Below are 26,694 nucleotides of genomic sequence, written 5' to 3' on the forward strand. Positions count from 1 at the left end.
TCAAAGATGGAGTCGTGGTTGAAGCGTAGCAGTTATAGTTTTAAATGCTTATATGATCACTGTTTTTACTAAATTAATTTGAATCACTGCATTTTAGTGATGAGAAATATTTGCAATAAATTTAGTCATGGATTGTTATTATTTTTATTTTTTTCCAAATGTTTGAATTTTATGTGTTTATCAGTTCCAAAGTTTAACCCATTGAAGCCTGGAAAGCGGATACGTTGTTTTGTAGTATTTGTATAAGCTCTCAAATACTTTTTGAATTTCATTTCTATCTGCTACAGAGGCTGAAAAATCTATTATTTAGTAGAAGCGTTGACACTTCTGTTGAATTTCCAGAAAAACTTCAGGTTTTAGGGGCTTATTTTAAAATCGCCCAGAGGTTTTACAGGCATTTTAGGCGTCAATGGGTTAATAAATCAGACACTGATGGCACAGCGCTCTGTTTTGAAGTTCAAAAATGCTTTGCCCTGGTTAGGGGGTACTTGGCTGAAAAAATATTTCACAGGGGGAACATGACTGAAAAAAGGTTGAGAACCACTGCTCTGGATGATATTATAATGACTTTATCTCTTCTCAGTTGCCTGTGTTTCTCTATATACTCTGCTATGATGAGCACCTTCCACATTTAGTGTTCAGGTACCACTATAAACACTGTTTAAAAGCCTCTGTACGGGGTAAAGTGTATGTGTGAGAGTTCTTACCAGCAGGGGCATGGCCAGGTCAGCGAAGTAAACAAAGGCCGCCCCGAGTGTAAATCCCACTGCCACAGGCAAGAAAGCAAATGAGCCGTACTTCCCAGACTCCTCTGCCATGTCGATCGCCGGCGCCAGCAAAGACCAATAGGAAGCAGCCAGCATTACCTGATAGAGACAAGGAAAGGGACAAGAAAGGACAAAAACATTAGACTAATACACTCATAGCAGCAGTGTTTCATGAGTCTTCAAACATCAAACTAATATATCATCAGTAATTCTCATTACACAAGGAAATCAATTGTAAGCCAGTCACATCAGATTAAATACTTTAAATGAGCCCATTTGACATGAGCCTAATGCTAGAACCACTTGTAGGAACGCATTTGTTTTTGAGATGCACATCCAAGCTGTGAGCAGAGAATCCATGAAAAGTGGCAGCCTCCAGGGCTGAAATATGAAGACAATGCAAAAGTGCGAAAAACTGCAGTTCCTTGACTGGCCACTTGAGGTTGGCTCCAAGAGTGAGTCAGTCCTCATTGACAGCAGAAGGTTTTTGTTCCATCCAAGCAGTAGCACAACTGGAGTAACATATCTTGAGTCGAGTCAGGTTGCTCTTGCTAGTAGTCAGGCGGCTTAGCCAAATAAAGGGGACATGCCGGACAAAAGCACCACATTTTTTCCACATACTCTCTATCATTATAGGTTTCAATTTTTAGTAGGAGCCACTTCATCAAGATTGCGGTGATGGCAGCCATATAAAGTCTATGAGAAATGCTATATCTTCCAAGCCACTTAGAAGGTCAATCTTGGTGTCAAAATATACATGTTCTGGGTCCAGGAATCATTTAAAGCTATTGAGAATATCACTAGATGATTATTTGATCAAATAGATATGTTCATTTTCACTCAGACTGGACAACTCGCTTCAAGTGTTGCAGCAGGGTATCCTGAGTTGAAACTGTTTGGAATCAATGTTCATGGGAGAGTGTGGATTAGCTGCCATGTACACTGCTAAAAAAAATCAAGGGTACGCTTTCATCTCATGTCAGATCTTGATCAACAAATTATTTACAGTGAGTCATCCAGTGATATTCTCATGCTCATATCCTATGCATAGGATAAAAGATATGAGATAGTACTGTGCCAAAGCCTGTTTTGATAACAGACACTTTTATTTTGAAAGGATGAAAAGAGACTTGAGCTTGTCGATTGTTAAACTAAATCAAGTGAAGTTTAACTGTAAAGATAATGTCAAGGAGTTCAATGTTTTTTGTTTTAACAAATATTCCACGTGATCGACCACATTCTTAACGACCATTAATCGATCACCGATTAATTATTCCCATCCCTACTAGAGGTCAACCGATATATAGGCCGGCCGATATATGGGGCCGACATTTGCGTTTTTTACTTGTATCGGCATCGGCCGATACGTGTGTGCATTGGCCGATCAATGATCCCATTCCACTGAGCCAACAGCAGGCAAGGCTGTGTGCAACACCTCCATTCTCTGGTGAGCTGTTGCTGATACCAGAAAAAAGAAAAACACATCAGATATGTGGATCATCTGAGGCGCCACCACCTCCAGGCCTAGAACAACATACACACTGTTTGATATCCAACTGTTCATATGTTTAGTTTGTTTTGTTAATAAATGCTTCTTTTTTTGTTTAAATTGAGACTTGTGTAACATTTGTTATCATTGTGTCATTTTCATCATGTAAATGGAGGGAGAAAAGGCAATATCGGCTTCAAGAATCGGCCCTTCAAACCTTCGACCTTCAAAAATCGACAGCACGTATCGGGGATCGGTTAAGACTGTTGGCCTTAAAAAACCTGTGTCTGTTATTATAGTTGCGGAGAGCAGAGATGTTTTCAGATGTGTACAGTGATGGAACGACGTGGCTCTCGAGCCTGTGAACCTGTTGAACCAACTGCGAACTAGAACCAGCACCAGCCTCGCAAAATAACTAGATTCGCATTGGTTGAAAAGGAGTAAAAATTAGGACTATTGAGGCAACATGATCTCACAGAAATCCGCTACAATGCAAGTTAATGACAGTCATATCCCGTGGCTATTCCAACATACAAAGTGATTATGTACATTCACTGAGTGAAGATTTAGAAAATAAAACATATATTTCTCGCTACAAATGTGATCAAAATCCATTTTTATGCAGAAACTAAGTCAAAATATTGATTTTTCACTAAAAATGAGAGAACTGTCCGCCATGTTTTTTGTTCTGACCGCCAGGACCTTAAAAGTCACGTGACTTGGAACAAACCAATAGCCACGGGATATGACTGTCATTAACTTGCATTGTAGCGAAATCCGTGTCAGTTTCATGGAAATTTGAGTGATTCCGTGGCTATTCCACGGATTTTGAGTTAAGCGAAATCCGTGGCTATTTCACGGATTTCTGTGAGACCATGTTGATTGAGGACAATAATGAAATGAAATGAAATGAAGGTTGAGTTGTAGGATGACAAAAATGAGTAGTGGATGGAGACGGATGGAATAATGGACACAGGAACGGAAAGGAATGAGATCTATAAGCTTGGAAGAGAGAGGTGAAGTGGGAGAATGTAGGCAGCTTTGAACATGATTAGCTGCTAGATGGACAGAGGCCAGATGGATGGAATGGGAGAAATGTCAGGAGGGAAGATGAATTGATCAGAGAGGGAAAATGAATGGAGCAATTTTCTCCTTAGTGGGAGATTTTTTGCGCTGACAGGGATACAGGCCATTAAAAAGAAGCAATGCAATTGAAAATAAATGTGGTGAGTGGAAAATCTAAGCAGAATCCCCTTGAGGCCCAATTTAGTCTAAGTTAGTCCAGTTAAGGATGGACAGAGAAACATACATGACGTAGACTGTCTCGCTCCCAAATGAAGGGCATAATCGCCTCACCTGCCAAGCACTTCAACAGTATCAGTGTGAGGTAGTAATCAAGTTGTTTTATCCCCGTCTTTATCTTTGTGGGCTATCCAACCATCTCTATCCATCTTATTTCTCCATTTGCCACAGGCTGTGATTAAATGATGGAGCCTGTTACCACAGCTGGTGAGAAAATACTGCAGTTATTTTAGAAAATGGAAGAATCCAAGCATTCATATGGCAATGAATCGTCTTTGGAAAAGACTATTATTTCTGCAAAGGACATGAACAGAACTCATCAGCAGCATCCTCATTCTCACATAAACTTGAATTTCCATTCTCTTCTATAAATATGTAATTTAATTACTTTTTGTCAGACTGCCGGTCGAATTCCAAACATGGTTAATACACAGACCAAAGCTGCCGTTTCTCCATGTGCCTAGTATAACTTGGCAGCTGTTGTGAGAATAAATGATCATATACTGTGCTCAGTATAATCTTCACATGCTGCAACCACTAATTATATTTCAGACAATTGAATGGGCACTATCTGCCCGTAAGAATGGGCTAGAACGGGTCTACTCCACCTGAGAGACAACCTGGTCTCACAGGAATCCGTGAAATAGCCACGGATTTGCTTAACTCAAAATCCGTGGAATAGCCACGGAATCACTCAAATTTCCGTAAAACTTTGTTTTTTCAGCACATTTTTCACATATTTTTTCAGCATATCCTAAAGCTGAGGGTCGCCAAATCATTTTGGAAGTCAGCTCTGTCTCTACTGTGTTAAAGTGTTCATGTGTTAATATGTTTTAGTCTTTTTGGTCACTAAATGTCTTTTTTTGGTCATTTTGTTTGTTTGTTTTTAGTCATGTTGTGTCTTTTTTGGTCATCTTGTGGGTTTTTTTTAAGTCATTTTGTGTCTTTTTTGGTCTTTTGTGTCTCTTTTTGGTCATTTTGTGTCTTTTTTTGATCATTTTGTGGTCAATTTGTGTCTTTTTTGGTCAATTTGTTTCCTTTTTTTGGTAATTTTGTGTCTTTTTTTAGTCATTTTGTGTCTTTTTTTGGTCATTTTGTGTCTTTTTGGTCATTTTGTTTCCTTTTTTTGGTCATTTTGTTTCTTTTTTGGGTGATCTGAACTGTGCGTGTGAGATTATGTTCAGTGAGCGGGGGTTGCGGACAACATGGATGTTAAATTGGGGGTCGCGACTCAAAAAGGTTGAGAACTTCTGCTCTAAGGTTCCGGACAAAAAAGGTTCTGGTTAGGCGTTATAAAAGATATTTTAAAAAGAAAAAATGGGTGTTAGGAGTTTGAAGCAAGCACCAGAAGTGACATAGCTCCATAGGTCACATAAAAATGTGATGTCACTTCAAATAACATTATCGACTTATTTTTAAACGTGGGACATGAACCCCAGTCTCCTGGATTTGTTTGACCCATCCTTGTGTCCTCCCAACCGCCCTAGGAGCAACTTGTCTGGCTTTACACTCCATTTTCTTGCTTCCCACTTTGCTTTCACACTACATTATGCAACTTCTGCCTTATTGCCATTCATAATTACTACGAGCTGCTAAACAACACGCGTTTATCTAGCTAGCCATTCAATGGGCTGATAACAACATTCCAGCATTCATGATATGCACCCTCTTAAGGCTGTGCAATTGGGCAATTAGTTGAAAGAGGTGTGTTCAAAAATATAGCAGTGTGGCATTCAGTCAGTGAGGTCATCAATTTTGTGAAAAAAAAACAGGTGTGAATATCACGAATGCTGGGTCTTGTTGGTTTTCTGAGAATCACTGTCCATTTTTAAAACTCATCTTAAAACCTATTTTTATTCCTTGGCTTTCAACCACGCATGGCACTTGTGAAGGAAATTTGGGTTTTCCTGCATGGTGGAACATGAAGTAGGCGGCGACCTACTTGGTATTCAAGACACAAGGCATTGTGGGAACTGACTCTGTGAACTTAACAATTGTAACACCATGACTGAGGGGAACGTGTTGACCAGTGGGCTCTGTCCTGATGTGATGTATAGGGCAGGAAGATAGGGCCACATTGAGGCTTACTAAAGAATCAATGCTGGGAACTACAACAGACATAAGTCAAGCGGTGTACGGGACTTTGTTGTATTGTGAAAGAGTCATTCGGGATTTTGCGGTGTATGGAATACGAATGTACTAATAAATTGTGCTGAACAGAGTATTGAGTGCTTTGTTTTTGGCCAGCTCACCCATTAACTTAGTGCAATTGTCAAAACTGCCACGACACACTCTGCTCTTGTTTTAGTGTTTTCATGGTTTGTTTTTATTTATTGTTTTTTTAATTGTTTTTTAAAAACCGATGAAACTATTGAAACTACTTATTGTTAAAAAGATCCCCATTAGCTGTCACCAAAAGTGGGACGATCTAGTCTTCCTGGGGTCCACAAGACAAAACAAAAATCACTTTACAATTAAACATTGTAGACATTATTATATACGTCATCAGAAATCATTCCCAATAAGTTATTACATTCATATCTATTACATTAATTTTCACTTTCATACAGTAAATATGTTAATTCACTACTCACAAATTTAAATAGTGCATTCTCAAGTAGTAATTAAAAGATACTTTACTATTCAGTTCACGTATATTCAGTAGGCAATTATCCCAATAACTGATAGCACGATAAATAACTGTTCTCTTTAAGACATTTGATTTTGGACATAAAACTGTAAACTATTTATTTTAGTGCTTATTTCCTGTTTTATTTATTTCATTGTTCTTGTTTGCTTGTTGAGAGTTGAGTTGAGGTTTAGAACAAAGACATACCTTGTTATAAAACAGGGACTATGTGCATCACATGTACAGGCCACAGTATGTAAAACGATATAGTTATGAAACCTTCCTGCTGGTTTCTAATACTGACTGATATTGCTCACATGGAAACCTCCGAACTCAGCAGGGTAATCACTGGGTACAGGATTGATTATGCTTCGACATGCATCTGGATGATTGCTCTCAAGGATTGTACGCTCAGGACACACATGAAGAGAGTCCTTAATGGTGAGTGCATTTTTAGATTCTGTCGAGAGCAGCTAATTAAGCTACAACCATGTGACGTTTGTCTTGCAGGACGTAGGTAATTAAAATAAAAAAAAGATTTATTGTGGTTGTTGCACAGAGGAATAAACCCAACCTGGTCTCACAGAAATCCGTGAAATAGCCACGGATTTCGCTTAACTCAAAATCCGTGGAATAGCCACGGAATCGCTCAAATTTCCGTGAAACTGACATGGATTTCGCTACAATGCAAGTTAATGACAGTCATATCCCGTGGCTATTCCATGGATATTTGTTCCTATTGGTTTGTTCCAAGTCACGTGACTTTCAAGGTCCCAGCGGTCAGAACAAAAAACATGGCGGACAGTTCTCTCATTTTTTGTGAAAAAATCAATATTTTGACTTAGTTTCTGCATAAAAATGGATTTTGATCACATTTCTAGCAAGAAATATATGTTTTATTTTCTAAATCTTCACTCAGTGAATGTACATAATCACTTTGTATGTTGGAATAGCCACGGGATATGACTGTCATTAACTTGCATTGTAGCCAAATCCGTGTCAGTTTCACGGAAATTTGAGTGATTCCGTGGCTATTCCACGGATTTTGAGTTAAGCGAATCCGTGGCTATTTCACGGATTCCTGTGAGATCATGTTGAATAATATTGGAAAAGATCCTGTTGGCACTTCTATTGTTATAATTCAACAATAACAACAAAAATACGTAATTCAAATCATTTTTGCTGAAATATTTGTAAATGGAAAGTAATTGGCTACCACTCACAAGCATTTGGGGCTGTCAACCAAGTTTCCTTAATGTAGTTGCTCTATATAACGATTTACTTTCACTGTAACAAGTAACGTTACTTAACCCTCTGAAATCTTCGGCTATTATGTCTGTTAAAAAATATGTTAAAAAATCTTTACCATGCCATGTTGGTATCATTTTTTCAGCATTACCTTACCTATATGACCTGATAGTTAATTTTTTAAATTTGACTTACTTGATAAAAATGTTGAACCCAAAAGAAACTAAAGAAACATAAAATCTGATCTTGAAAATTATGTTTCAAAACACAGAATTTTAAGTGTTGCAAATATGAATACAGGTTGCATATATAACATATAACAGGTAAAATGAGGATAATATATAGTTCAATATTTTATACTAATATATTTGACATTATCTCCAGTTTTACTTGGCCGAATATCATCAAAAAAAAATCTGGCATGGAGTTTCAAGCCACAACTTTAGAGGGAAGCTGATGGAGAGACTCAATGTTGCTTCATTTTTATGGTCTCACGTCATGAAGAAGTAATGTGAAGGTGCTTTCATGGACTCCAGAGGGTTGACTTGCCCAACTGCAGCTATTAACTTTAGCATGCAGTTTGCTAGCAAGCTCCAGTTATCAGTGTGATTAGATTGAGATTCCAAATAAATTCAAAATATCAAGGCTGTCAAAGGAAAAATACATCAAGCTAAAAATCTGATTTGTGCTAGCTAACATTGCAGTTAGCTAGCATACACATAATTTAAGATTAAGCTACAGAAGCTGAAACATTTCGCCATCACTCAGCAAAACCCTAACTTCCTTTGTGTTTCTTTTAGGCATTCACAAGGATTACTTCATATTAACTCTCACAGGTTAATCTCTAATCAACCTGGTCTCACAGAAATCCGTGAAATAGCCACGGATTTCGCTTAACTCAAAATCCGTGGAATAGCCACGGAATTGCTCAAATTTCCGTGGAACTGACATGGATTTCGCTACAATGCAAGTTAATGACAGTCATATCCCGTGGCTATTGGTTTGTTCCAAGTCACGTGACTTTCAAGGTCCCAGCGGTCAGAACAAAAAACATGGCAGACAGTTCTCTCATTTTTAGTGAAAAATCAATATTTTGACTTAGTTTCTGCATAAAAATGGACTTTGATCACATTTGTAGCGAGAATGTTTTATTTTCTGAATATTCACTCAGTGAATGTACATAATCACTTCGTATGTTGGAATAGCCACGGGATATGACTATGTCATTAACTTGCATTGTAGCGAAATCCGTGTCAGTTTCACGGAAATTTGAGCGAATCCGTGGCTATTCCACGGATTTTGAGTTTTGCGAAATGTCTCTAATCTAATGTAGGGCATCTACCAAACAAAAAGTGAACAATATAGGCTAGACCAGTGGTTTTCAACCTTTTTTCAGTGGTGTTCCCCCTGTGAAATATTTTTTCAGCCAAGTACCCCCTAACCAGGGCAAAGCATTTTTGGTTGAAAAAAAAAAAGGCTTAAAAACATTAACAATAAAGGCATGTCTGTTACCCTATTCATTCTTTCATCAAATTAGTGCATAACCTAGAAAAACAAGTGTATTCCTAAGATTTCATTAGTTTGAACAAATTGTCTTATGATTTTGATTCATTGATGTAACAGCTGTAGTGTTCACCTTCAGTTGCACTCTCAAAATGAAATCAATCAAAATGACTTTATTTATCCCCGAGGGTAGATTCAGTTAGTCTGGTAGAATCTCTGTTAGAATGAGACAGCCTGATGGCTGTAGGAGAGAATAATAATAATAATAATAATAATAATAATAGGAGAGAGACTGCAGCATAAAACAACACACTACCACCACAGACTGATAAAACATCTGCAGCATCTTACTACACATGTCCAGAGATCTGAGCTTCAAGAAGAAAAAGAGGAGGCTCCGCCCCTTTTTGTAGAGAGCGTCTGTGTTTAGGGACCAGTCCAACTTATTATCCAGGGATACACCTAGATACTGAGAGCAACACCTCCATGTCCACCCCACAGGTATTCACTGGCTGAAGGGGGGCTTGAACCTGAGGAAATCTCTGATCATTTCCTTAGTCTTTGAGGTGTTCAGTAGGAGATAGTTCTTGTGACTCCAGTCACTGAAGGCTTTTATCAGATTCCTATATTCAGATTCCCATCCAGCTACCAGTAAAAGGCTGCTAGCAGAGGATGGTTTCGATCCATCGACCTCTGGGTTATGGGCCCAGCACGCTTCCGCTGCGCCACTCTGCTGTCAATCACCCCAGATGGGACTCGAACCCACAATCCCTGGCTTAGGAGGCCAGTGCCTTATCCATTAGGCCACTGGGGCTTGACATACCAAATGCTCAACCTTTCCGTGCACATACAGACAGTTTGACTATAAAGCAACAACACAGAAAGCACAATGTGTGGTTTCAAATAACATAACAATGGCCCCTGATGCCACAGCAGTAACAGCCACCAATAGCAGAGGATGTTGTTACTATAGAAACATCCCAGGCCATGGTTTGTAGCAGAATGGAGAGAAGAGACATTGATCTAGTAGCCCTCATCACTTGGAAGATAATCTCTTTGTTCCTTCTTGAGAAAATAAGTATATTGATCACTCCTCCTAAATTTGCCAAACTAACTAACTCCGAACACACATTCATTTCAGTCACTTGTAGACAGTCTGCCTTAAAGATCAAATCTAATTTTCTTATCTGATGGCCGTCCTGCAACAGAGAGAGAGGAGCCGTCCACTGCTGTTTTTTTGGTCCATAAAGGTTTTGTGTAGCAGGTGATCTGGTATTTCAGGACGGCCTGATACTTAGAACTTGGCACCACCTCCATGTCCACCCCACAGGTATTCACTGGCTGAAGGGGGGCCTGAACCTGCAGAAATCTCTGATCATGTCCTTAGTCTTTGAGGTGTTCAGTAGGAGATAGTTCTTGTGACTCCAGTCACTGAAGGCTTTTATCAGATCCCTATATTCACATTCACGCCACAGATACACAGATACACGCCACAATAGCAGTGTCGTCTGAGTACTTCTGGATGTGGCAGGACTCAGAGTTGTATTTGAAGTCCGCTGTGTACAGTGTGAACAGGAATGGAGCCAGTTCCTTCAGGGTGTGTACCATCATATTTATTAGAATCGTTACTCTTTAAGTCATGGGTCTAAAACTTGTGGACCGCGGGCCAATTGTGGCCCTCGTGACGATATTTTGTGGCCCCGACCTTGATATGAAATTTTAATGTGAGTTTTATATGAATGGCACTTTACCGTGTTGTGTGTGGAAGGTCCCTTTAATTACTTTTTTTTGGTAATTTCGTGTCTTTTTTAATAATTCTGTATCTTTTTTGGTAATTATGTGTTTATGTGTTTTTGGTCATTTTGTTTGTTCTTTCAGTAATTTAGTTTTTTTCTGTCATTTTGTGTCTTTTCAGTAATTAGGGCCTCGGGGCAATCGCACCAAGCACTGGGCAATGGGTGTGTATTGCACGGAATGTTCGTGTCAGAGTGTGTGACATCATCGCCAGAGTGTAGAGGGAGAGAAAAAATTGTCAAAATATAAATTTGAAAACTGTGCTCCAGGCCGCAAATTCCACTCTACAGAAATAATTTATACATAGAAACGTAGGAAAATTTGTCTTCTCACTCACAATCCTCTGGTAAAGCTGTCAGAGTTATAGTTTGGGCGTAGGACGCCCAGATGCGCCACCAACACCACTAACAGCCTCATTGGCTCCCATATTAAAAATGCAGGGAGATTTCGGAAAAAAGGAAGATGGAGCAGTTTTTTAGATCGCTCTAACAAAGCTATTTTTTAATTTTTCTTAAAAAAAAACATATGTAGACAGTTCAGGAAGAACTCGGGACGCTCAAAGTGAAGTCGGATCAATGATAGGTATTATGGTTTTGCCAAAAATGCTTTCTGTTCGAGGCCATTTTGAGGTTAAAGGGCATAGTTTGAAATCTCTGAAGAATCTCATCATAGTGTACACACACCGGCAGTAGCCCCCGTGGCCCTTTCAAAATCTCCCCAGAGGAAATTTTCTAGTTCTGTATATTTTCTGGTCATTTTGTGTCTTTTTTAAGTAATTTTGTGTTTTTTCAGTCATTTTGAGTCCTTTTCTGTTATTCTGTGTCTTTTTTTGGTCATTCTGATACTGCCTCCAGCGGCCCCCAGGTAATTTGAGTTTGAGACCCCTGCTTTAAGCACTTAGTTTAAGAGCCCCATCCTCACCTACACTTGGGTGTGTCTGTGCTGGCATTTATTGTGTACAAAGCAAGGTTATAATAGTTTTGGATTATCCATTAGTTTCAGTTTTAATTTCGTTGTGATTTGTTGTTTCCAAAGACAGTTAGTTTTAATTCGTTTTTAGAGGGAGTTTGCTTGTATTAATTAGTTTTGATTTTTTGGAAAATGCTTAGTTTTAATTTAGTTTTTAATAGTTTTAGTGTTAGTTTTAGGTTTTTTGTAATGAGATTCAAAAAAGTCACAATAAATGTTCCCTTTATTTCCTTTGTCTGATCCATCTCAGCCCCAATAAGTTTATTAAGTCATGAAACCAGATAGATGAAATAGATTTCATATCAACCAAAAAGGTTTACGTATGAAAAAGTTGACAAAGACCAAAACGAAGGACATTTTCACTATAATTTTAGTTAATTTTAGTCAGTTTTGTAACCACAAAACACAGTTTCATTTAGTCATCATTTTTTAAATTAATTAATTTTTATTTCAGTTAACGAAAATGTTTTTTCAATTCTAGTTTTAGTTATTTTGTTAGTTTTCGTTAATTATAATAACCTTGGTACAAAGTTCAATGTGAAGACAAAGTAGCAAGTTGTTCTGGAGAATTGTTTTGGTTTGTTTATTTTTTTATTATCTATTTCTGTGAAAGCGTGGTTATTTATTCATGAACAGAACAGAACAGAGGATATACAGCCACACAAGCTGCTCCTCAGACTGGACTACACAGGAGGAGTCACTGCTAGTTCCTCTAAAATAATAATGAGATTCTTCTTCTGTGATTTTTCTCTGATCCCCATTGTATGTTTTGTAGATGTACAGTTCAACAATAATTAAGGCCCGAGGAGGATCCTGTGTTTTGCTGTGTGTGCTGTCTCACATTATTTATGGCGGGAGCTAACTGTGCAAGTGTCTGCAAATCTAATTTCCAAAGCTATTAAAAGCTTAACATAGTTCACTCTGGCCATTTCAGTCGCAGACAAGCTGAAGCTGAAGGTAAAAAAAAATAAAAATGATAAACTACATTCATTTCCAAATGCAAATTTTGCACCATCCTCCCATAAATATCCGAATGCATGCATATGCATTATAATTCCAGCTCTGTTCACATGTTCATATGATAACAGGGATATTTCTGGATACAATGTTGCATATATCGTCATGAAAAAGTAGCTGCAAAAGGGTTAGTATTTGGCCCTGAGTGTGATAACAAAGCAGTAATTGGGTGCTGGCACCAGTGGTAGACAGGTGTTTCAATAGCCTTGAGACGAGGTTGAATTAATGAGTGAGACTAGAGATTGTGAAATAGACCAGGGGTATGGCTGCTGCAAATGCAAATGAAGAAAGACAGAACAAAAGTACTTTGCTTACAGTGGAACGGCTCAAGAAATAGAAAGGATGTGGATATATATATAATATATAATATATTCACAGAAAAAGTAGAGAGATTGAACTTTATTGTGTCTCAGTTGATATTAATAAGATTTAGGGCATTTTCACACCTTTAGTTAATATGCTCTGGTCTGAATTAGTTGATGAGTTTTTAAAGTTGGATCATATTAACCTTGGTCCAGTTTCTTTTCATACAGAAAAATGAAAGCGTACCAAAATGCATCACTACTAGGGATGGACTTGAGTACAGTATTTGTTCAGCATATGGAGTTTTTGTATTGTTTTGCTGTCAATACCTTACTATGATGTACTATTTTAATTTGAGTTAATTACATTTTTTGTACAGGAATAGATTAAAAGTAACATCAATTGTGTACAGTAGCATGTTTTTCGTATGCAGGACATAAAAAACAGATTACAGTGCAATATGACAAGTTAATACGTGTTCAATCTTCAATGTTCAACACGCTCAGAAATTTTGTTTTGCGCTTGGTCATACACAATTTTGAAACAGAATGCATTCAATTCAGAGTTTTTATTTATAAAAACCAAAACCTTGGACATAAAATAGATTTTTTTTGTATATTTTCCAATTGAATAGACTTTATGTAAAAAATAATTAGCTCAATAACACATTCGTACGGTTGGTCTCTCTCAACGGCACAGAGTTTTCTTGGTCTTGCTAGCCCGCTAACGTTAGCATGCTATGATCGGCCGCTAACGTTAGCACAATATGATCGGCCGCTAATGTTAGCACGATATGATCGGCCGTTAACGTTACCACGATATGATCGGCCGCTAACGTTAGCACGATATGATCGGCCGCTAACATTAGCACGATATGATCGGCCGCTAACATTAGCACGATATGATCGGCCGCTAACATTAGCACGATATGATCGGCCGCTAAAATTAGCACGATATGATCGGCCGCGAACGTTAGCACGATATGATTGGCCGCTAACGTTAGCACAATATGATCGTTATAATGATATAATGTGAAATAATTATTATCTTGAAATAACATGATAATATCACAAACATGTCCAGACGTGTGCATCACTTTTAAGTGTCCTCTGGAAACACTTCTGTTGTGTTATGGTCTTTGCAGCATGTTTTCTAAATGCTGCACTTGTGTTTTCAAATTGATGAAGATGTTTTCTCAGTTTGCTTGTGTTTTGTGTATTTGCTGTGTTTTATTAAGTTGCAGCACTCTGAGCTCTCAAGGCCACCGTACATTCGGTCTTATTTACATTTTGGGCATATTGATAAATGACTGGCTTTTAATGTTGATGGTTATTGGGTTTTATTACACTTTACTTACTGTAACAGGCCAAGTTGACATCGAATTGAGTACCGTATTTCCTCAAATAGTAGCCGGGGCTTCTATTAATAAAAAATTAGTTTGGGACCCGGCTAATAATAGGGGCAGGCTATTATTTGAAGGAGGCTTTTATTAAAAAAACAAAAACAGAGCAGCTCTGACCGGCACTTTTTAGAGGGTTTTACACAGCGCATTGTAGCCAGTTACCAGGATGTCGGCCATATTGGAAGTACTCTGGATGTAAACAAACAATGAACAGCACACTGAATGTTCATTTTAAGCAGGATTTAAAAATGTCTAAACTACTAAAAAGCCCAGAAGAACGTGCGTAAACGGAGAATTAAAAAAAAAAAAAAACAGAGAATGACTAGGACAGCGGGAGACTTTGACATAACACCGGTAAGACACTTGTAAAAGAGGCCCGCTTTTATTTACGAAAAATTGTTTTTACACCCGGTTACTAAATGAGGCTGGTCATTAACCCATTGACGCCTGAAACGCCTGTAAAACCTCTGGGCGATTTTAAAATAAGCCCCTAAAACCTGAAGTTTTTCTGGAAATTCAACAGAAGTGTCAACGCTTCTACTAAATAATAGATTTTTCAGCCTCTGTAGCAGATAGAAATTAAATAAAAAAAGTATTTGAGAGCTTATACAAATACTACAAAACGACGTATACGCTTTCCAGGCTTCAATGGGTTAATAGGGGCCAGCTTTAAATTGAGGAAATACGGTAATATTCAATTTGTATTCACTCCACCACAAACTGAAGCCTCTCGACGCTCTCATGTTCGCTGACTTTGTGTGTTTGTGCATTAAAAAGCTCAACAGAACACATTTTAATATTTGGTCCACACCCGAATGCAATAACAGTTTCTCAACACCTGACGGATGATACCGGACCAAAGGGTAAAACCAACCAACCAAACTAAATGCATTAGTATAGACCACTCTAAATGCTTTTTACAGTGCTAGTCAGCATCCACCCATTCACACACACATTCATACGCTTGTTGCTGAAGCTATCATGCAAAGGACCACCTGCTCATGATGGAGGTTAAACATTTATATGCACGCTCACACTCCAATGGCACGGCATCGGATGCAGGTTGGGGTTCAGTATCTCGCCCAAGGACACTTTCCTGATGACCGCTCAACCACCTGAGCCACAGTTGCCACAAGACGGGGTTTGAAAATGCTCTTGGTTACCTTGAAATCCTCAGAAGGATATCAGCATCCCTACCAATCCTAACAAAATAGCTTTTTGAAATATAGCCAAAAAAAAACAACAGAAAGCCTGGTTCGGAAAAAAGTGATTCCTTGGCACTCGTGGCCCTCTAGTATCACGGATCAGCGTAGACTGTTCTGCACGGGGTTAAATGATGTCATGTTTTTATAGCATTTCTGGGTATTGAAATTGAAACTGTCAAGATGTGAAATTTCCTATTGCTGCTTTGAACCGTACAGTATATATTACAGCCATATTTGTTTGATGAAACATAAAACTCTTTCCACTTGAACCGTGTTGTTATTAACCTTTTCCTGTTGTCCTTGGTGCAAGAATTCAAATGCCTGACATGTTCCTCAGAGGGTGCTTGATTTAAAGTCATTTTCAGTCTGGGCCTTGAGAGGCCTAGGAGATTCAGTAAATAAAATCAATGTTTGCATGCTGAAAGTAAATGCATAAACAAAAGCATCAAAACCTCAAGTTCTGTAACCATGCCTAAAAAATAAAGACATAGAAAGCACAAACAATTTCAGTTTTTCTTTTGCAATTCTGCAATACACTTCTTGCAAAACATTACACATTGTTTCTTGCATTTGACTCTTTGTTGAGGAACGAATGCTCAAAATGAGAAACATAATCCCCTCCACCCACACACAAGTGTGCACTCTAATACACCAGTTGAACAGTCTGAGCCGCAGCATTACAAACAGACATTAGGGAAGCGAACTTTGCAAACATTCTGTTCTTCTTCTCTGTAACTACTTTTTAAAGGTGTGTAAACAAACTGTTTTCTTGTAAAACATGTATTATTTTCTTGTTAAATCTTCCAATAGTTTGGAAAATTAGTGCAGCAAAGTGGATATAGATTAAGGATTTGGATATAAAAATGTTTTTCTCTTTTTTTGTTGAAATATAAGCATCTGCAACAAGGTTGGGGCAGTTTTTTTTATATACACTGCAAAAACCAACTGACAAAAAATAAGAAATAATTAACTAGAATTAAGCAAATACATGCTCGAAACAAGTCCAATTACCTGCCAGTGCAGTAAGTACACTGAAAAAAGAACCAACTTAATTGAATTGTTTCATTTGGTATCACCTAAATGAATTAAGTTCTTTCAAATTAATTTAATAAGTTAGATTTACACAATTGATTTTAAATTAATTTGAAAGAACTTAATTCATTTAGGTGTTACCAAATGAAACAATTCAACTATTTTCTTTTTTCAGTGTATATTTTTCTTTGTAAGAATTCTTTAAATAAGTAAAAATATCTAGTCACTGGAAAAAACAATGATAGCTTTAAATAAATACAAATATACTTATTTTGAGCAATTGTAGCTTGAACAACCCAACTGTAGTAACATTAAAATAAGCCAGTAATGCTTGAAACGAGCACGTTTTGCTGGTAGAAAATGCTTTTAAAATATCATTCAAACTACATGCAACTAGAACTCTCAACTGGAGCCAATATTTTAGGTAAAAACTCACCATATTCAACAGTTAAATAGATTGAAAAGCATGAAAAAGCTCACAATGTCAATCCAAAAAAGAAGTCTTTAAACAATAAGATAATTAAATAAGCCCATAATAACAATACTAATCATTAAATTAGCACATAAAGCTATGTCAGTAGGTAAATTATACTCAAAACAATATAATTAAGATACTATTGTTAGATATAAGTTTTTTGCAGTGTAGTCTTTCACTTGAATTGTCTCGGCCTTGGGCTTGGCTATTGACAATTGGCTGCTGATTTGAGATCAGTTGTACAGAACATGATATATCAACCGATAAGGATGAGTACACTGTAAAAAATGTTTGTAGAAATTACAGTAAAACACTGTCAAATTATATCAGAAATAGGGCGCGAAATTAAAAATGTAATATCACCGTAGTAGACACTTTTAATTACCGTAAATCAAAGAATAGCACAAAACTTTTACTTTTTTCTGTCATAAACTTTAGAAAACACAGTTTTGCTGTAAAAAAAATATTAGATTTTTCATTTAAAATGAATGGAGAAATACCATAACGTCACAAGGACATAACTACCCTAAAAATAATAGCAGACCAAAGGACCTAACAAAGGACCTAAAATGACCAAAAGAGTCACAAAACGACCAAAAAAAGAGACAGAAAACGACCAAAAGAGACACAAAACCATCAAAAAAGACACAAAATGACCAAAAGAGACACAAAACTATCTAAAAAGACACAAAATTACCAAAAAAAGACAGAAAAAGACCAAAAGAGACATGAAATTATCAAAAAAAGACACAAAATGACCAAAAAAATATGTAAAATTATCAAATGAGAGACAAAATTACCAAAAAGAGACACAATAGGGATAAAATGGCAAGTGATTTTTCAGTCTAAATGACAGATTTAGCTGATATTTACATTTAAATTTACAGTAGAAAACCCACTCACTGTATTTTTTACGGTAAAGTTCTGGCAACCACAGCTGCCGGTATTTTACCGTAAATTAAACAGAATATTTTTTACAGTGTAGGAGTTCTATCATCAAGTTTTTTTTCAGAGGAATGAGTGGCTTCCAAAGAATTTATTGGACTTGGTGACTGTCAGCCATAGACATCTATGGTATTATCCATCAGCCAACCCTCAGTAATAAGCATAGCAAGCAATAACCATGATTCCATCCTTTATAACAGTGGTTCTCAACCTTTTTTCAGTGATTTTCCCCCTGTGAAATATTTTCAGCCAAGTACCCCCTAACCAGGGCAAAGCATTTTTGGTTGAAAAAAAAAAAAAGCCTTAAAAACAGAGCGCTGTGTCATCAGTGTCTTTATTTATTGAACTTTGGAACTGATAAACACATACAAAATTCAAACATTTGAAAAAAAAAAAAACATTTAAAAAAATCCAGAAATACTTGGAGCAGTGTTGCTAGCCATTACTGACTTTAACGTTTGTTTCATTCAGAGAAAAATCAAATGAAATCCAAAATATCAGTAATACTATCAACTGAGTCTTTAATTAATTTGTTGCATATGGTCAAAAGACTTATAATCAGAGCGCTGTGCCATCACTGTCTGATTTATTAAATTTTGGAACTGATAAACACATACAAAATTCAAACATTTGAAAAAAAAACTATTTTAAATGTAATCCATGACTAAATTTATTGCAAATATTTCTCATCACTAAAAAGTAGTGATTGAAACTAATGTAGTAAAAACAGTGAGCAAAAATAAGCATAAAATATTCATTTTATTAACTTATACTGATATTTTCCTACATATAAATCCCCCATTTGAGAACCACTGCTTTAACCCTCTGAAGTCTTCGGCTATTATGTCCGTTAAAAAATCCCTTAAAAAATCTTTACCATGCCATGTTGGTATCAGTTTTTTCAGCGCAACCTCACCTATATGACCTGATAATTAATTTTTAACTTTGACTTACAAAATTTTGAACCCAAAAGAAACAAAGGAAACATAAAATCTGATCTTGAAAATCATGTTTATAATATGATTTATTATATGAATACAGGTTGCATATATAACATATAAAAGGTAAAATGAGGTTAATATCTAGTTCAATATTTTATACTAAATATATTTGACAATATCTCCAGTTTTACTTGGCTGAATATCATTAAAAAAATCTGGCATGGAGTTTCAAGCCAGAACTTTAGAGGGAAGCTGATGGTAAAACTCGACGTTGCTTCATTTTTATTTCTTCATCTCATAAAGAAGTAATGTGCAGGTGGTTTCATGGACTCCAGAGGGTTAAAGATTGGCTATCAAGGTCTTAGAAATAACATTTACCTCTTGTAATACTGTGTGTGGAAATGGCTTCATGCCAACATTGATTTCAGATCACTGTCAATAGTTATATTTATCCCATGTCTTTACAGTAGTAATGGTAATCCTGGAACTGAATTGGTTCATCAACAACACACGTCTGTGACGTTTGTGCATTTACATTCTGTACACATTGAGGCTTGGCAGCTGTTATAGCAGTGTGTCAAACTGCTCATCCCGTGTGCTCTGGGTTGTAGCTAATTAACATGTCGGCAGCTCCCCACCTTGACTCAATTGGCACAGAAGTACATGATGTTCTCTGGATTTAAGTGTTGCACCTTTTATTGATAGAAGATGGAAAGCGAACATAAAGAGAGCTGGTGTGGAAGATAAAAATAATCCCCACAAGAGTGCTTCTCAGTGATAATGCTCTAGCTTTTGTGGCTAAGTATTAGCCAAAGTTGAGAGTAGTTACATACAAAAGCATGTATAGCAAGTAAAAAAGTACAACTTTCTGGGAAGCATGAGTACGGGTGGAACCAGTGGACCATGGTACTTGGATGAAACTTCTGGTTTTCAATTAAAAAATAAGTGAGGAACAATATAGTTGTTATAGGAAAGTGGCTTTTTAATTATAAACCGGGCTGCTGCTTTTATAATTAGCACCAGTAGGCCTCAAAAACCAGTGCTCCAATTAAGTCAGTGTCCACACCAGCAGTCTGCTTTAAAATTTATGTTAAGATTGTATTCAAACCAAAGGCAACAAACCACAGAGAATGATCTGTTGTTTTACTGAAAATTGTTAAACCTGGGCATAAATTCAGTGCATGGTACAAGACTGAATTATGTCACTCCAGGTTGCATCTAAACAGAAATGCCCGGCTTTCATAGGGAGTGTCAATAAAGTTATATAGATATAAAAAAGGACGTTTACCGGTGTGGTCTCATAACTTTGACCCTTTCACTGTATTTTCACTTAATGACAGTTTATTTGAACGTTTTGTTCAGTAAAAATGTCTTGTTGAGTGTTTGGTTGGACTAACAGACACTCCAAGGAGTCGCTGCTCAGTTTTCTGAGGTCAGTAACAAACATTTTGTTTTTGTTTTTTGCTAGCCAAAACTAACATCCCAGTTAATGCTCCAGTTAATGCTAACATGAATTAGCAGCAGCTTCTCTCAGTCAGGTTGAGGTGTAGAGAGGCTGTAGTCAGTGATCAGATCCCTCTCCTCCTCCACAGTCCAGATATGGTCTGCTCCTAGGGGTGCACCGATGGATCGGTGCCGTTTTCCTTAATTTTGCGGGATCGGCGATCGGCCAATTCCTTTACGTCAAACCGATCTTATCTACCTAGATAATAGGCCGAATATTCGAAAATCGATGCCCTCCCTAGTTGTCTGTATGTTGTACAGAACAAAAAATACTTTATTTATGGTTGCAGTTTTTTTGTTAGTTTGTCCTGTAAATTGTTGCTATTTATTTTAAGTTCAATATTTTATTAACTACCTCAGGCATTGTGATTTCCTTTATTTATTAAAGAAAAATACTGCTGTGTTATTATTTTTTCAATATAATAAGATTCAAACATTGAAGGTGTATGCTGTGAGTTATTTAAAAAATCGGTATCGGCCAAATTTGGAATCGGCAGGTCAGGCTTTTTAAAAAACGGTGACCGGTGATCGGCCAGAAAATTGCAATCGGTGCACCCCTATCTGACCCCCGTATCAGAAACAAGATGGCGACGCAAGATGGCGACGAGTATAACGCTGAACTCGAGGCTTCCAACGGGCCACAAACCAATGGGTGACGTCACGGTGACTACATCCATTATTTATATACAGTCTATGGTTCTGGCATTATGAAAATGCCCCTGTGGGTCATATTTGGTAGGAACATTATTTGGATTACTTTTTGAAAGATTGCGTTGATATTCACCTAACGTTACTGACAATCAGTCATTAAAGCCAAACAAATACATACTGCCTGGCCATTTCACAAGGTACACCTATCCAGTGCACCAATTAATGCTGTGATGTCCGGTTTGTCTGCTGATTCATAGCTGAGTTTAGTTTAGTTTGTATCTGGCTTTTCTTTGATATCATTGCCCTACTTCTGTTGCCAATGGAGGGATGAATATGCCAAATAAATACAAACAAATCTTTTGTATCCATATTGTTGCTTCTACCTGTATAACTCTGTTCCCTCTCCTGCTTATTGCCTTGTGCAGCCAACTAGGAATGCATTTGAAAGCAAATACAGTACACAGAGAATAGGTACATTCAGCTCATGTAGACTGTTAAAGTGTAGGTAGTATTTGAATACTAACAAGAATATGATGGGGCATATAACTCAGAAACACTGTTTTGGAGCGATAAGAGGTTATATTGTAGATGTAAAACAGCATAGGATCACTTGTCCTCTGCAATTATAGGGATCATTTTATTGCTGTCAGGCTTTGACAATCAAGCATGCAGAATGTAACTCCTTTTCCACCGTTTTTCACAAATTTTCTGCTCCTAGAGCTCAATTTTGAGCCAAACCAAGCGCAATCAACTTAAACACTATATACTATACTATATAATTATACTCCATATGATTGACATAGCTGACTAGATTTGATACGAGTACATTACTTCTGAGTGCTGGAGCCAAATGCAGCCCAATACACAATATCCCTCCATTACTTTTAATTGGTGGGGCTGAACTCGTCCCCAGTGCTGCTACAGTTTCAGGAGGCAGCTGTGAGAGGAGCAGAACTCAAACAGAATAAAGATTGGCATATGGCAACTTTCAGTGATAAACAATACCAGCTGCAGATAGTTTGTGTGCATACATGAAGCTTGAAAGGCTTGTCTAGGCTTTGGAGTGGTGAATTACCTATGAGAATGCTGAATACATAGTAAACATATCCAAACATGGACACACACACACACACACTCATGTAGACTGGGGAAACTTCAAGCGTTTTTCTTTTGAGGGCAGTAAACATCAATGTTCATTGGTTTTCTTGTTCCAAGTCAGACTCGCCAAACTCCTAACTGCACAAACTTGCCTTAATTGCTCATTACAACTTGATGAATGCCACCTGTTTGTGTTGGCCAGATTCAATTATGATATAGTTGATGCCCCCACATTGCTGTATAAGGGTACCTACTTTCACTCCGAGGATAAGTTTTATCCACAAAAAATTTGACCGAACAGTGAAAATAAGATATTCACATCGCTGAGCATAGTCGGACTGGCCTTCTGGAGCGCCATCTGGAGAGCCACTGCAACGCATATCCCTCTAAATCTCTCTCCCCACCAATTTATTTTGGTCCAGTCATTTTGGTCCCTGCCTAAAAACCATGATGGACAAACAAAAGGAAAAAAAAACACATAATAGTGGAGCTGGAAAGCTGAGTAATAAGAGATTGAAGCGAGCTGCTTTCTTGAGGAATGCTTTCAGGGAGGGATGGGAATAATTAATCAATGATCGATTAATGGTCGTTAAGAATTTGGTCGATCAAATGGAATGTTTGTCAAAACATAAAACATTACGACGTTATATTTACAGTTTTAATCTCGATTGATTTAGTTTAACGAGCAAGTCTCTTTACGTCCTTTCAAAATAAAAGTGTCCGTTATCAAAACAGGCTTTTGCACAGTACTATATAGAGGTAGACAGATATATCGGCCGGCCAATATATCGGACCGATATTTGCGTTTTTTACTTGTATCGGCCGATACGTGCGTGCATTCGCCAATCAATGATCCCATTCCACTGAGCCAACAGCAGGCAAGGCTCGGTGCAACATCTCCATTCTCTGGTGAGCTGCTGCTGATACCAGAAAAAAGAAAAACACATCAAATATGTGGATCATCTGAGGCGCCACCACCTCCAGGCCTAGAACAACATACACATTGTTGATATCCAACTGTTAATATGTTTGTTTGTTTTGTTAATAAATGTTTCTTTTTTTGTTTAAATTGAGACTTGTGTTACATTTGTTATCATTGTGTCATTTTTATCATGTAAATGGAGGGAGAAAAGGCAATATCGGCTTCAAGAATCGGCCCAAAAAAATCAGCAGCACATATCGGGGATCGGTTAAGACTGATGTCAAAATGATCGGCATCTGCCTTAAAAAACCCATATCGGTCGACCACTAATAACAACAATGGCAGACTATATTGTCTCTTTAGAAATGTTGCTCCTGGCTTTGCGAGACTACACTGACATCCAAACATGACTGATACAACACATTTGGACGGTGATTACGTTCTTATTTACTCTGAACGATAGATGTTAATGTTAGACACTGTTGTAAACTAACTAGCCCTCTTATGCTAGCCCATCAATCACATTGCAGATAATAATAATAATAATAATAATACATTTAGTTTATAGGCGCCTTTCATGTCACCCAAGGTCACCTTACAAAGTCTAAAATCATAAACATCTTTAAAAACAAGACAACATGGTAAAAACATCACGACATGGTAAAAACAAGACAATACGATAAAAGCAAGTGAATTAGTGTCCAGTTATAGAGTGTATGCCAGTTTGAACAGGTGAGTTTTGAGTTGTGACTTGAAGGTTGTGATGGTGTCAGACTGTCTTATGTGTGGGGGGAGGGAGTTCCAGAGCCTGGGTGCTGAGCAGCTGAAGGATCGGGCACCCATGGTACTGAGGCGTGATGTGGGGGTGATTAGTAGTCCAGCAGAGGATGAGCGGAGGGAGCGGGAGGGAGTGTATTCTTGAAGGAGGTCGCAGAGGTAAGTGGGGGCTAGGTTGTGGAGAGCTTTGTAGGTGAGGAGGAGGTTCTTGTATTGGATGCGGTATTGTACGGGGAGCCAGTGGAGTTGAATGAGAACAGGGGTGATGTGGTCAGCTGATTTGGTACGGGTAATGATCCGGGCGGCCGAGTTCTGAATTATTTGCAGTCTGTTGATGAGTTTGGTGGGGAGTCCAGTGAGGAGGGCATTGCAGTAGTCGATGCGTGATGTGACAAATGAGTGGACCAGGATTTCAGTGCTGGATTGGGTCAGTGATGGGCGGAGTCTGGAGATGTTGCGGAGGTGGAAGAATGCAGTCCGGGTGATGTTTTGAATATGGGGTGCAAATGAGAGGGTGTTGTCCAGAATGACGCCGAGGCTCTTAACTTGGGAGGAGAAGGGTACAGGGAATCCGTCGACGATGATGGGTGGAGCTGGGGTACGTTGTGATTTGGTGAGGGTGGATTTGGAGCCGATGAGCAGGGCCTCGGTTTTATTGCCGTTAAGTTTGAGGAAGTTCCTGCTCATCCAGCTCCGGATGTCTTCAAGGCAGGTGGTGAGTGAGGTGGGAGGGATGGCAGCGGTGGGTTTGGAGGAGATGTAGACCTGTGTGTCGTCGGCATAGCAGTGAAAATGGACCCCATGGTGACGGAGGATTGTGCCCAGGGGGAGGAGGTAAATGGTGAAGAGAAGTGGACCCAAGACTGACCCCTGGGGGACACCCAGTGAGACACCCAGACACCCAGACTTGTGGTTCCTTAATTGCACAAATTGTTGACGGTCAGTGAGGTATGATGTGAACCAGGAGAGTGCAGCACCAGTGATCCCAATGCCAGCCAGGCGGTCCAGGAGCAGGGGGTGGGAGATGGTGTCAAATGCTGCACTGAGGTCGAGGAGAATGAGAATGGTGAGTAATCCAGAGTCGGCTGCACGGAGGAGGTCGTTGGTGATTTTGACTAGGGCTGTTTCAGTGCTGTGTTTTGGACGGAAGCCGGATTGGAAGGGTTCATGAAGATTGTTTGTATCGAGGTGGGACTGTAGTTGTGCGGCGACCACCCTTTCAAGTGTTTTAGAGATGAAGGGGAGGTTGGAGATGGGTCGATAGTGGTTAAGGTCAGCTGGGTCAGCACCGGGTTTTTTCAGGATGGGTGTGATGGCAGCCAGTTTGAGAATGGGGGGTACAGTACCAGTAGTGAGGGAGGAATTAATTATGTTGGTGATCATTGGGGAAATGGACGGCAGACATGCTTTGACAAGGGAGGTGGGAAGAGGATCGAGCTGGCAGGTGGTGGTTTTGGCTTTGTGGATGAGTTCCACGATGGTGTGCTCTGATACTGGGGTGAAGTCAGAGAGGGGGCTGATGTGAGGTTGGCCGGTGGTGGTCATCCAGGGTGGGTCGTTTGAGGGGGTGCAAGATGAGGCCAGTTGTTGGTGAATGGTGTTGATTTTAGAGGTGAAGAAGTCCAAGAAGGCAGTGCACTGGTCGGTGGAGATTTCTGGAGGGAGGGTTTTAGGAGGCTGAAGTAAGTGGCTGACTGTAGAGAATAGGACTCTATTGTTACCTGTACCAGTGTTGATGATGTTGGAGTAGTATGAAGATTTGGCAGTGACGAGGGTGTTCTTGTAGTGATGGAGGTGGTGCAAGTACATTTGGCTGTGTACAGTGAGTCCAGTTTTTTTGTAAAGTCGCTCCAGTCGACGGCCAGTGGCTTTGAGCTGGCGGAGCTCAGGGGTGAACCAGGGAGCAGTGTGCGTGAATGAGACTGAGCGGGTTTTCAAAGGAGCCAGGGCGGTGAGGGAAGAGGAGAGGCAGTTGTTGTAGTGAGTCACCAGGTCAGTCAGGGAGGATGCTGGGGGAGGGCTGGGGTAGGAGCTGATCAGGGTGGAGAGATCGGTGGTGACGATGTGTTTGATGTTTCTGAAGGAGATGGTCCGTTGTTCCTTGGCTTTGTGTAATTGGGTGCGAATGTCAAAAAGTACAGCTTTGTGGTCAGAAATGGGGAAATCAGTGACATCAAGGTTGGTGGGAGTGATGTCAGTACAGCAGATTAAATCCAGTATGTGGCCTTTGTTATGGGTTGGGAGGTTGACATGTTGTGTGATACCAAGACAGTCCAGAAGTGATGTGAAGTCCTTAGCAAAGATATTGGATGGGTTGTCAATGTGGATGTTGAAATCGCCGAGGAGGATAACAGTGGGGGACATTGCACATACAGATGTTAGTAGTGATGAGAATTCATTGAGGAAAACAGCAGAGGGTTTTGGTGGTCTGTAGATGGTGACAATGATAGTGGGTTTAGGGCCTGTGAGTTTTACAGCTAGACATTCAAAAGAGGAGTGATGGGGGACTGTGACAGCAGTGACTTTGATGTGATCCCGGTGCAGGAGAGCAAGGCCACCCCCCCTCCCAGTAGCACGGGGTTTACTAATAAAAGAAAAACCCGGTGGGACAGCCTCATTGAGATGGGAGAAGTCATTTGGTTGTTGCCAGGTTTCAGTGAGGCAGAGAATGTCTAGTTTGCGGTCAACAATGAAGTCAGCGATCAACAGAGCTTTATTACAG

The 26,694-nt window shown here is 38.8% G+C and overlaps 1 protein-coding gene and 1 non-coding gene across 3 annotated transcripts in view; both read right to left on the bottom strand.

The window, feature by feature from the left end:
* The window catches only part of LOC131959436 (zinc transporter ZIP11-like), a 234,907-nt gene that overhangs the window by 176,655 nt on the left and 31,558 nt on the right, over window positions 1-26,694 (bottom strand). For both annotated transcript variants that reach the window (XM_059324634.1, XM_059324635.1), the window contains exon 4: window positions 708-866. In XM_059324634.1, coding sequence (XP_059180617.1) covers window positions 708-866 — 159 coding nt within the window. The remainder of the gene's footprint in view (window positions 1-707; window positions 867-26,694) is intronic.
* Window positions 9,680-9,752, bottom strand: trnar-ccu (transfer RNA arginine (anticodon CCU)). Its single transcript has one exon. It is a non-coding gene; the product is annotated as a tRNA-Arg (tRNA).

The sequence above is a fragment of the Centropristis striata genome, chromosome 21 (assembly GCF_030273125.1).
Source record: "Centropristis striata isolate RG_2023a ecotype Rhode Island chromosome 21, C.striata_1.0, whole genome shotgun sequence".
In the NCBI taxonomy this organism is placed as follows: Eukaryota; Metazoa; Chordata; class Actinopteri; order Perciformes; family Serranidae; genus Centropristis; species Centropristis striata.